The sequence below is a fragment of the Chrysochloris asiatica genome, unplaced genomic scaffold (assembly GCF_000296735.1).
Source record: "Chrysochloris asiatica unplaced genomic scaffold, ChrAsi1.0 scaffold00105, whole genome shotgun sequence".
In the NCBI taxonomy this organism is placed as follows: Eukaryota; Metazoa; Chordata; class Mammalia; order Afrosoricida; family Chrysochloridae; genus Chrysochloris; species Chrysochloris asiatica.
Genome location: NW_006408623.1, coordinates 4,844,290 through 4,854,583, shown reverse-complemented (window position 1 = coordinate 4,854,583; position 10,294 = coordinate 4,844,290). Strand labels below are relative to the sequence as shown.

At 47.8% G+C, this 10,294-nt stretch overlaps 1 protein-coding gene across 1 annotated transcript in view; it reads right to left on the bottom strand.

Annotated features, from left to right (window-relative positions):
* Positions 1–10,294, bottom strand: part of DOCK1 (dedicator of cytokinesis 1) — a 576,252-nt gene that overhangs the window by 118,906 nt on the left and 447,052 nt on the right. The window contains exons 32-33 of the mRNA XM_006867474.1: positions 9,534–9,634; positions 1,709–1,767 (exon numbers count right to left, since the gene is read on the bottom strand). Of these exons, the coding sequence (XP_006867536.1) occupies positions 1,709–1,767; positions 9,534–9,634 (160 nt within the window). The remainder of the gene's footprint in view (positions 1–1,708; positions 1,768–9,533; positions 9,635–10,294) is intronic.

Sequence of the window (10,294 nt, the reverse complement as noted above, 5' to 3'; positions counted from 1 at the left end):
TATCCATCCATCTAGCTATCTGTCGACCTATCTGTCCATCCATCCATCCATCCATCCATCCATCCATCCATCCATCCCTCTACTAAGCTGTCCTGAGCTCTGGGGAAACAAGTGAACCCTTAGGGCCCTGTGGGAACAAGAGAGGGAGGTGGACAAATGTCTCCCTCTTCCTGTTAGAGCAAAGATTAACTAGGGGAGGCAAGAGAAGAGGCTTCCTCTTCCAAGAGGGGAGGAAGCAGAGTCCTCATGGGCCTCAGGTGGGAAGCACAGGTAATGCCTTGCTTATCACCACCATTGAACCCTGGACAGGACCACCACCTTCTACAGCACTAAGGAGGAGATCACTCAGGGACATTGGCACAAAGCAAGCCTATGAGCTGGGGACAGAATGGCTGAACCTCAACGGTTATTGTTGTTGGTAAGTGCTGTCAAGTCGGTTCTGACTCACAGCGACCCTGAATACGGTTTCCAAGGAGCAGCTGTTGAGGTTGAGGCACCAGCCTTATGGTTAGCAGTCTAGTGTTTATTCTACAGCACCACACCAAGACTCCAACTAGGTGACACATTGAAAATGGTGCAAGAATACTAACTATATCGGTGATTCACTCTATAATAAAGAAGCTTATCTAACATCCCATACTGGCTATAATTTGAAAAGAGAACTTGCTGCTATTTTTAATGATGAAAGTAGGTGGGGAAATTGCATTTATTTCTGATCTTAAATACACATAAAATGTATCCCTTATTGCTTAAAATGCTTGGATGCACATTATGATACCAACACCTGGTGGCAGTGTACTTAGCTACTGAGTTCAGTTCTGTGTAAGCGAATAAACCCTTCAAAGGATGGGTTCTTCCTTCAAAAATCCCCCTTCAAGTACATTAAAGCAGCACAATTGAGTGGGTACACCATTTGTGGGTGAAAGCAAGTCTCACAGGAGGATGAACACAGCTTGGACCATGGAAAAGAGAGAAGGTTAGTGGCATCTGAGAGCAACGGGTTCCAAGACAGAGCTGTGTTCATCTGACACTGATTTTCCTCTGCACCCCACCAATCGGATTTCATTTCTTTAATTTTGGTAATCACTCAGCTGTTAACCGAACTGTTGGTAGTTCAAAACCACTCAGAGGCTTTTCAGGGAAAAGAGCTGGTGATCGGTTTCTGTAAAGATCACACTCACTCTTCACTTACCAACTACTTCAGTATCTGACGTTTTACATTTACGACAATCGTGAACATTCTATTATCCATTGATGTGTATGTATCTGGCAGTGAGAGGAACACTGGCATGGTGTGGTTCAGGTTAGATGTCAACAGGGCTTGTGTGATGTGATTCTCAGGGGTTCAGCAGTACTGTAACGCTGTACTCATCCTTCATTTTGGTATTTGATGTGGTCACCTGCTATTTCTGCTCATTTTTTGCATAACAAGCTAGTCTCTGGAACCTAACCATGTTGATGAATGAGGAATGGATACGGCGCAGCCGCGAAAATCCTACTCTGTCACGTGGGTTTACCGAGAGTTGGAATCCTGTCAATGGCTTCCAACACCGCCACCATCTCTGGTTACTGAAAACAGCTACTACAAAAGGGAGCTATTGCTCTCCTGAGAACAGGAGCAACTCAATTTTTGAAAACAGCACCAACAAACAAAACCAACGCAGATGATGCAAAACCTCCTCCTTCCCCAGACAGCCCAGCTACTCACCCAGGTTGTACCACATGTCTCTGATTTCAAAACCAATCTGTCTCCTCATATCTCCGTACCTGAAAACCAGAGGAGAGAAAAAGCCGAGTCACTCCACAGGGCAGCTGGAAGCAGACTAGAATGACTTTAAGTGCAATGAAAGTTTCCTCTCCCTGAGACAGAGTGGAAGGGATTGGGGGAGAGGGCTCTGGGACAGGAACTCTAGTGTCAGTTCTCAGTGGGTTACGCAACATGCTTGTCCCTGTGGGGAAAGGAGTGGCCGTGGACGAGTAACGAAAGTGTTTTTCTGTCTTCCAGATCTGGGGCCCGAGGGGGCGGTTTGTTTCCAGTGCATGTTGTCGGTAAACAGACACCAAAGGCATCCTTTAGCTCCATGGCTAGAGCAGTTTCATGGGTTAAAATCAGACCAGACCTGGGAAAGTCTTTGAAAGAACTCACCTTCTTTATCAGTTTAACATTCTCCTGACCGGGGTACATAGTGCCTACCTACATTTCAAACTTCTGGGCTTAGTGGGAACCAGCTATCCCACTTTTAGTGTGTGCTGCCATCTAGTGGTGACTCGTGTTAATTGTAAATCTGAGGAAACAGGCCTCATTCCACCTCCACTCCCAGCACTGCACGCCCCTCGGGACATATGTGTTCTAGTAATTACATCCAAACCTTTATTGCCTCAAAACCCATTTTCATGTCATTCAAAATGCCTTTCCATTATTGAAAATCACATGATTTCAAACAAAAATATTCAAAGCAGAAAATAACTCGGTTGTGAAAGGGTTAAAGGTACAAGAAGGGTTTAGCACCCAGAAATGTCATCCAATATTCCGGCTCTTTTGTTTATCAGGGAAAATAATTGTTAATTTGCCTCCCAGTGGAGAAGCAGGGTGGTGTATGTTTCTCAAGTAAACAGAATTTGATGCTTCACAAGATAAACCTTTATTGGTTTGTGAGCAATTTACCATTTTCCTTTATTGCCTCAGGAAAAAGCTGATTATATTAAAAATAATAATTTGCAAGATTATCATACAGGATTGCAGTCTGGCAGCTGTGTCGTAGATGCTGGGCTTCACATCCATGTGCCGGAGGACACAAAGGGGGAATTCTGATTACATATGGCTGCCTGGCAGCTCTTAGGGTGAGCATCGTTACCTAAAAATCAACAGTCTCATCTTATTAGCAGCCTCCCACACCCCAACACCTGTGTGTCACACAGAACAAGCAGAGGACTGTCGTGTTATCATCTCATCGGGCAGCCCCTGCGTAGCAGGCTGAACCATGCAGGAGGTCCAATGACTGCACCCATTCTACAGACAAAGAAACTGAGACCCAGGAGGACAAGCCAATCCTCTGGGATAACGTTCTAACTAATCTCTAAGCCCAGACGCTGACTGGGTGAGTGCTGATGAGGCAGGCCACCAAGAGGACCGTGGGGACAGGGTGTGGGCTCTTGTTGAACTCCCTGAGTTAGTTGTGGCAGGAACGTAGGTGTATTTGTGGTTGTATGAGTGGTGCCCTAGGACATTTGATCCGGACACCATGAAGTCCTGCAGCCATTGGGCGCTTGTATTGAAGACGTCACATGTACGCTTGGCTCCCGCACAAGTGATGTGCAAATGTCATCAGCGGCCACCCAGGCTGGAAGAGACCACAGAGATCATGTGGCCATGGGGGAAGCTGGCGTCCTCAGACTTACAGGGAAGAGGGATGTGACCATGAAACTGGTGCACGGCCCACGTGGGTGCTCATCCTGGTGAGGAGGAGGGTCCACCGAGCAGGGGACAGCGAGGTCTATGGCAGCCTGAGAACACGACACCCCATCTCCAGCCCTGCACCACTGTGTATTCAGACCTCAATATGCAAGGGAGGACCACCAGCCCCAGAGGAGAGAAAAGCTGGACACGGTTGGGCTGGCCCATCGTTTGCTGTCTACACAAGCTTTAAATTCTCTCATGATATCCAAGCAACACAGAATTCCTTGTCATACAGGGATTCCATCTCTTCCAAAAATAAGGCCAGTTAATGTTGTGTTCATCTTCTCAGCGGTGAGGGGCTGGTGGTGCAGTGGTGCACTTCTTACCTCCCAAGCAGGAGACCTGAGTTTAATTCCTGGCCAGTGCACTCCATGGGCAGTTAATATCCATCTGTCAGTAAAACTTGTGTGATGCTACAGCTCTGAACAGATTTCAGCAGAACTTCCAGACTAAGAAACTAGGAGGAAAAGCCTGGTGATCGACTTACAAAATCAGCCAGTAGAAACCCTTTGGGGTTGAATCGCCAATTGATCAGGGGCTGGCGCAGAATCAGGCAGGGTTTCCTTCCATTATGCATGGGGTTGATGCCAGCTAACTGTACCCAACAACCTCTACTCAGGCACACAACTATCCGTCACCCGACTTTCCATTTAGGGACACCTGAAAGCTGGACATGCCAAGTACAAGAGACTTCGGGCAGCGGCAGGTTTAGGTCTTTCAGGAGTGAGACGATTGCTCATGTCTGAGACGAGATGGTCAGTTTTCCACAGCTGAAGCTGACTGACTGCAAGGAGCCTGGTGGCGTGCTGGGTCAAGCAAGCATTAGACTAATTGAAACGTTGGCATTTTGAACCCACCATCTGCTCTGCAGGAGAAAGATGAGACAGTCTGCTTCTGTAATGGTTGTTGTTGGTAAGTGCTGTTGAGTCGATTCCGACCCATAGCGACCTTGTATAGGGTTTCCAAGGAGCAGCTGGTGAGCTTGGCAGTTTTACCCCGTCCTAGAGGTCACCGTGAGTCCGAATTGACTCAATGGCACATAACAACAACAACAATCTTTACGGGAACAGATCACCAGATCTTTGCCTCATGGAGCAGCTGGGTGGATTCAAACCGACAACCTTCAGGTTAGCAGCCGAGTGCTTAACCACTGAACCACCAGGAATGGGTAATGGTGTGGACTGACCACTCCGGCTGTGCAGATTTAAAGAGACAGTGACTGGAAGCACTTGGAGCTGGATTTTAACCTTTCTTTGTCTAAAGACGGGCAGTAGAAACCCATAGCTTGTCCGAGGGAGAAAGCTACAGCAGTCAGCCTCCAGAAAGACCCGCATTCGTGGAAGTCCTCTGGGGTCAGCCTGTCCTATACGGTGGCTAGGAGTCAAAATTAACTTCATGGAAATGGGTCTGGGGTTTTGTGTCTGGAGCTGAGTTCCTGGTAACAGGCAGCCTATATGGAGAGGGGAACCAGGCCAGAGCCTGCTCTGCACAGCAATTTCTTTAAAGTGCTGAAGCAGGGGAAGGGGGAGAGATTTCTCTTGCTCTGTTACATTTTCTTGAAGAACGGGGTGGATTAGGAAAGATCTGAGCATTCATTCTTTAGAAGAGTATGGGCCTGTCGTAGAAAGGCACTAAAGAGGAGATTTTAACAGTCAAATACAACCAAGGTGCGTGGATAACAAAGAGAGAAAGGAGCTAGAAGGTGAAGGGCAAGATTAAATATTCCTGGCAGCGAGACTGATCTTTTCTTTAGTTTTAATAAGAAGGCGGCTTTGATGAATCTCGCTGTGTTTCTGAGTAATCCCCAAAGAGAGTTACAGCTGTCACCTGAACTCAAGAGGGTTTTCGAATCACTTGCACATTCTTCCCAAGGAGAATTTACCCCAGAAAGTACACCATCGAGTGTCTCAGGCTCATCATTCTCCTGCCGAGGATCGGGATTGCAGAGTGGGTGCCAAGGTTGGTGGCTGTCATTAGGGTCCTGTCTAATGTACAGTTGAGGGGATTGGGACATTGCCAGAGAGGAGAGAGGCAGAACTTCCCCCAAGGCCATGGGGGAAGAGGAGACAAGAAGCCAGGTTTTCCAATGCCTAATTCCACGTTCTCCTGCCAGGACCAGCTAGGGCGCGCTCCATATCCGCGCACAGCGTTTTGTGCGGATACGCCGAAGGGGGCTCAGTCTTTCAGTGTGCGGGTCTCAGTTGCTGCAGTTACTGGGCTAAGTGTGTCCCACCACAGCCATCGGCAGAGTGAGGAGCAACACTTTCAAACTGCCCAGGGGGTTCCCAGGAGGCCACCTCTCCACAGCCCAGGCAGACATCCCGCTGGGATCCCATACCCTGCGTCCCTACCTAAACTCTGGTGAATTTGCTTAGAGCCCTCTCAGGATGGCGATTCTACATAGGTATGGAGTCCCTGCTGTGGGGGTATAGGGTAAGAACTCAGCTGCAAGGTCGGTTTAAGCCACAAGGTTGGCAGTTCAAACTCACCAGCTGCTCCTCAGAAACCTTATACAGGGTCACTGAGTTGGAATAGACTCAACAGCATTTTACAACAGTAGTCTTATGCTTAGATATGCTTTGCTGTTGCGGACTCAGCCCTCACACACAGATGAGTGAAACATCGTCCCCATCCTCAGTTGTAGACCGGACTGCTGTGTTGTCCGGTTTTCACTGGCTGACTTTGCCAGGTAGAATTTCTTTAGTCCATCTTATTCTGGAAATTTCCTAGAAATCTGTGCCACATCACAGCACACACAAGCCTCCACTGGCAGGCGGGTAATGGCTGTGCACAAGAAGAGCTGGCCGGGATTGAACCTGGGTCTCCTTCATTGACAGGGAAAAGTCTGCTCTGAGCACCACTGCTCCCTGGTATGCTGAGGGGTGCCCAGTCCACGCTCCTTTCTCTTCCAGAAGGAAGCCTGGCCCATTATAGCTGCTCCTTCTTCATGGTCACCCAACACGCCACCCCACACTGGGACACATGGTGTTTGTTGTTGTTGTTAGGTGCCATCGAGTTGGTACCGACTCCTAGCGACCTTATACACAGCAAAGAAAACACTGCCCGGTCCTGGACCAACCTCACAATTGTTGCCACGCTTGAGCCCATTGATGTTGCCACTTGGCCAATCCATCTCACTGGGGGTCTTCTTCTTTCTCTCTGACCCTCCACCCTACCAAACATGATATCCTTCTCCAGTGACTGGTCCCTCCTGACAATATGTCCGAAGTATGAGAGATGAAGTTTGGTCATCCTGGCCTCCAGGGGGCGCTCTGGCTGCACTTCTTCCAACATGGATCTATTGGTCCTTTTGGCAGCCCATGGCACTTTCAATATTCTCCTCCAACACCATAACTCAAAAGGTTCCTAAAATTTCCAATCCAGCCAATAATCGAAAGTCCAATATTTTAACTTCTATGATGATTTCCGGAGCCCCAATAATGTGGAGGAGTCCTGAGGTGGTACTGGACTGAAAGGTCGGGTTGAATCACAAGGTTGGCAGTTCAAGCTCATCAGCCGCTCCTCGGAAACCCTATACAGGGTCACTAAGGGTCAGAAACCAATTTGATGGCACTTAACAACAACAACAACAATGTGGAAGCTTGGGGGGGTCTGGATGGCAGATGAAGAACAGTTTAGCATTGTTTTGACATTTCTGTTCTTCATTGGCTAGGAGTTGCTTACACCGAGGGTGGCTGAAGGTTGAGCAATTGAATTTTCTGGTCATGGACTTTGGTTCCTAGGAGTCATTTGTTTTGCACTTCATTGGCAAGTCTGGTATTCAATTTGGGTTTGACATAATCAGTTCTCTGTGTGGTGTGGTCCATTCTCTCCTGTGACTCCCATGTACTTTGGTGAGTGTCTTTGGAATGAATATCCTAATTATCTTCCAACCTCAGTAATCAGGAAGCTGGGAGCTTAACAAGAGAAAATGAATAGGCAGATCTTCTGATGCTGGTATTTCCTGGTGTGCTGAACCACGCTGCTGCCATAAGGGACGGATGTGAGGGGATGGGGACACTTGGCAGGGAGGGATCAAGACCTTACTAAGAGTCACCAACCCTGGGAGAGTTTCAGAGGTTCACCTGGTCAGTCCAGAGACTGTCATCTGGCAGCGTCAACAGTCCACCCTGTGGCCCCTGGGCATCCTCCCTGGGAGGGAGACCCCCGGGATTACGCTCCGCTGTGGGCGGTCAGTTTCCTGACCATTCAGACCCCTCAAGCCCGGCCAGAATCCCACCTTCCAGGCCCTTCAGAGACAAGGTGGAAGTGGTCACTAGCATAAGCAGAGGGTCAACACAGTGACCAGAATAGGAAGACTGTCATAGACGCATGGTGTTGGCAGTTGATCATGCTGTCCCTGGGAATGACATCAAGGTAAGCCTACTCGTTTCTGACTTGACCCGTACAAGCAGAAGAGATCTATGGAAAATGAGCAAAAGACACACTAGAATTCTCAAAAGAGAGCCAAGGCCTTTCAGTCAATTGCCAGACTTGAGCCATTCTATTGACCACACGGCCACTGTCTTCCAAAAATGGACACTGTTCATCTCTCTGCCAGTCTTCTCCAAAGGGACCTAGGGCCTGTTACTATGGTGATTGTTCATCGTGGACAAGGAAATTCTCAGACATTTTAGGGATCACTGGGCACTAGTTGACAATAATTTCATTTTTGAGACCCAAAAATGTTACTGTGGCCCACCAGTCAAAGTAGGGACATATAGAAGTCAGATTAATAGTGGAGTTTTAGTACCTGTGATGGTTAGAGTTTGATGGCAACTTAATGAGGCCAGGATTTCCAGAGGTTTGGCAGTTGGGATGAGTTTATTCCCATGGTGATGAAACCTAATACAGGCATAGTGAACTCTACGATGGGTGGCTATGAGCAGCCAATCAGTTGAAGGGATGTTTCCTTGGGGGTGTGGCCTGCTCCAAATATAATGGACATGTGGGAGGGACTCCCTCTCTTTCTTCCACTGGGGAGCTGGGACTCTGCAATTGTAAGCCATTTCCTTGGTAACAAACTTCTCTTTATATGGTGGTGGTTATGTGCCATGGAGTTGGTTCTGACTCATAGCGGCCCTGTACAGGGTTTCTGAGACTGTAAATCTTTACAGGAGCAGAAAGCTTTATTTTTTTCCTATGGAACAGCTGGTAGTTTTGAACTGCTGACCTTACAGTTCACAGCCCGATTCATAACCACTACGCTACCAGAGCTCCTTTCTCATTATATAGATACATGCATATGTTTCATTGGTTTTGCTTCTCTAGAAAACCTGGCCTAAGACAGTTCCCATTGGGGCCATCTCACAGTGGGCCCAGTGGGTCCCCAGATTTACCCTCTAGTGATCTTACATTTCCAGAATACATAACTGCAGTAGTCATATACAGCAAAGGGCAGAATGGCCTTTGGGGACTGGTTGTCCATTGGATCAACTGGCAAGATTTGGGGTTTCCTTCACCACCCACCGACACTACCAGGAGGCCTTCTGAGCCCCCAGCTGGGCCCTCAGCCCTGCCTCAGGGGTCCCAGGTTTTGTCCCACCATTTGTATCACCATTTCACTTCCGCTCCAGAGATGCTAAGGTAACTGACAACTGAACAGTCACATTTTCGGAGTATGCCCTAAAATTTCTAGGGGTTATTTGTTTCGTGGCTCATTGTCAATCTTGTACTTAATTTGGGTTTGACATTTGATGTGGCCCATTCTTATATCTGACTCCTGACACCAGAGCTTTCTATAGAAGCAGAACTGAAGAATTAAGCAATAAATTACCAACAAGTGGAATGGTATCACAAGACTCCACAGAGAAGCAGTTGTCTCTGGGAACGCCCATCCAGTGTGGCGCTGTCTGGAATCCCACTGACTCCGAATCCTCCCCGATGCAATTTTAGATCTTGATTCACAGGTTAGAAAAGGCAGCAGCCGATTCATGATTTAAAACCACCCTTTCATTACATTGTGATTACAACTCCATTTGTACCAACTTGGCTGAGAGACTCCACGTACATTATGCTAAATGGAAGGGGAGGATCTTGTCCAGGCTCTGGGGCTCCGAACTGGATGAGGACTTACTTGTTAAGGATTTTGGCTCGCTTGGCACTTGAAAAATTCTCCAGTTGTAAGGATTCTTGGGTAAGGAAAGCCACAGCCAGGTGAAAATAATTGTTCCACAGCTAAAAACAAAAAGGGGGATACGCAAAGTTGGTGAGCAGCTTGGTAATGGATTCGAAACACGTTCAGAAACATTCCTCATTTGTCTAGTATGCACATCTGAACTGTTTAAAAACACTGTTTTACAGACGTTCACTTCATACAATTGCAGTGTTGAACAGGGGCTCTGGAATCACTCCCCTTCCCCCCAAACCCAAGCCCACCACTGTAGAGTCGATTCAGATTCACACCACCCTGCAGAACAGAAGACTGCCCCACAGGGATTCGGGGCTCAGTGTGGGTTAGGCATTGGGAAGCTGCTCAGCAGGAGCGAGATGAAACCGGCTGCTTCCCTAAAGACTGCCTCTCAGAAACCACATTGAAGCTTACTAGGAGTCAGAATAGACACGAAGGCACTGGGTTTCAGTTCTGGTATAACCTTTATGGAAGCAGACTGCACATCTTTCTCCTGTCGAGTGGCTGGTGGGTTCCAACAGCCAACATTGTGGCTAGCAGCCAAGTGCTTAACCACTGCAATACCAGGACTCCACAGGATCATACTGCATGTGTTCAAACCCCAGTTCTGCCACTGACTTGATTAACTAATCTAACCTTCCTGGTTCCACACCAATAAAATAGGAATTTTAATTTCAATAGGACCTAACTTATAGAGGAGTCCTGGT